The sequence below is a fragment of the Perkinsus marinus genome, assembly GCF_000006405.1.
Source record: "Perkinsus marinus ATCC 50983 genomic scaffold scf_1104296944024, whole genome shotgun sequence".
NCBI lineage: Eukaryota > Perkinsozoa > Perkinsida > Perkinsidae > Perkinsus > Perkinsus marinus.
This window is the reverse complement of record NW_003211599.1, coordinates 1-1,205: the sequence shown is the minus strand read 5'-3', so window position 1 is coordinate 1,205 and position 1,205 is coordinate 1. Positions and strand designations below refer to the sequence as shown.

Sequence of the window (1,205 nt, the reverse complement as noted above, 5' to 3'; positions counted from 1 at the left end):
AGTGTAATTGCCCAGCACTTCATCGACGGTGAAAGGACCATACCAAGAGGAGTCAAGGGAGTGAGCCGCCTCGCGCCATCTGAGTACAAAATCACCTTTCTTGAACTGACGACGATTGTTAATGGGGTTGGTAGTAGGGGTTCGGAGGAAGCTATCAGCTTCGGCCTTGTCTAGAAGAGCGATGATATCTTTGAGTTGGGCATTCCTTCGCCTCAAACGCCGGTCAGCCTCGAACTTGACGGAGTCATCAGAGATACCCGAGCGGAGGTCACAGAACCTATCGCTCCACGGAGAGCAACAAGGGCGACCGTAGAACAATTCAAAAGGGGTAGTAGAGGTGTCACCCAAGCACCGAGAATTGCATCGAGCCATCGCAACAGGTAGGAATTGGGGCCACAGGTCAGTGTCGCCAGCACACAGAACCTTGAGCACCTTCTTCAAGACACCATGCTGTCGTTCCAACAGAGAATTGCGATGGGGAGCAAATGACGGTACATAGGTTGGGACGATACCCCTAGAATAGCACCATCCACGGAAGGTTGTTGACCTGAATGATGGAGCATTATCCATACGCAAGCTACGCATGCAACCATAGGGATAGATTAGTCTACTCTCGAGGGTATCGATGAGAGACTGAGAAGTACTGGAGCTAATAGCAAAAAACCAGATATGTCGACTAGCTGCATCCATACAGCTTAATACAAACCGGTAGGGATGCTTGGCTGACAAGGGTAGGGGACCAACGACGTCGATGAAGACACAGTCCATCGGAACCATAGCACCACCAAGGGAAGTTGCGACAGGCCTGTCGGTCCCCCTCCTGGCACGGGTATACTGGCAAATACACCGGCTAATGACCTTCTGGACAGCCTTGGCCAACCCAAATATATAAAAGTGCTTGGAGATGCATGCAGTAGTCTGCTTGCTGTCCGAGTGACCGTAGAAGTAATGATACTTCCGAGCGATATCAGGAGCATATTTTCTAGGAATCACATAGCCGTCTTTCAATCGCATAAGACCACAATCGTCAATCCAAAAACGAGACAGCTTACGATCAATGAGAGAGCGAACCTTACCACACTCCTCATCCCCCCTCTGGACATCATAGAGCCATCGGCGGGCGGATTCGGGGTCAACGGGGACATCGGAACTCTCCTCGAACGGCACTCTTGTTTTCCACGCTAGGAAGCACCTCCTGAGGCCAT

At 51.1% G+C, this 1,205-nt stretch overlaps 1 protein-coding gene across 1 annotated transcript; it reads right to left on the bottom strand.

The window, feature by feature from the left end:
- Positions 1-95: 95 nt before the first annotated feature.
- On the bottom strand, positions 96-1,014 carry Pmar_PMAR027554 (gag/pol/env polyprotein, putative; the record flags this gene model as incomplete). The annotated part of the gene is made up of 1 exon (XM_002780803.1): positions 96-1,014. A coding segment is annotated over one exon (919 nt), but the record flags the coding sequence as incomplete, so codon positions are not given.
- Positions 1,015-1,205: the final 191 nt, after the last annotated feature.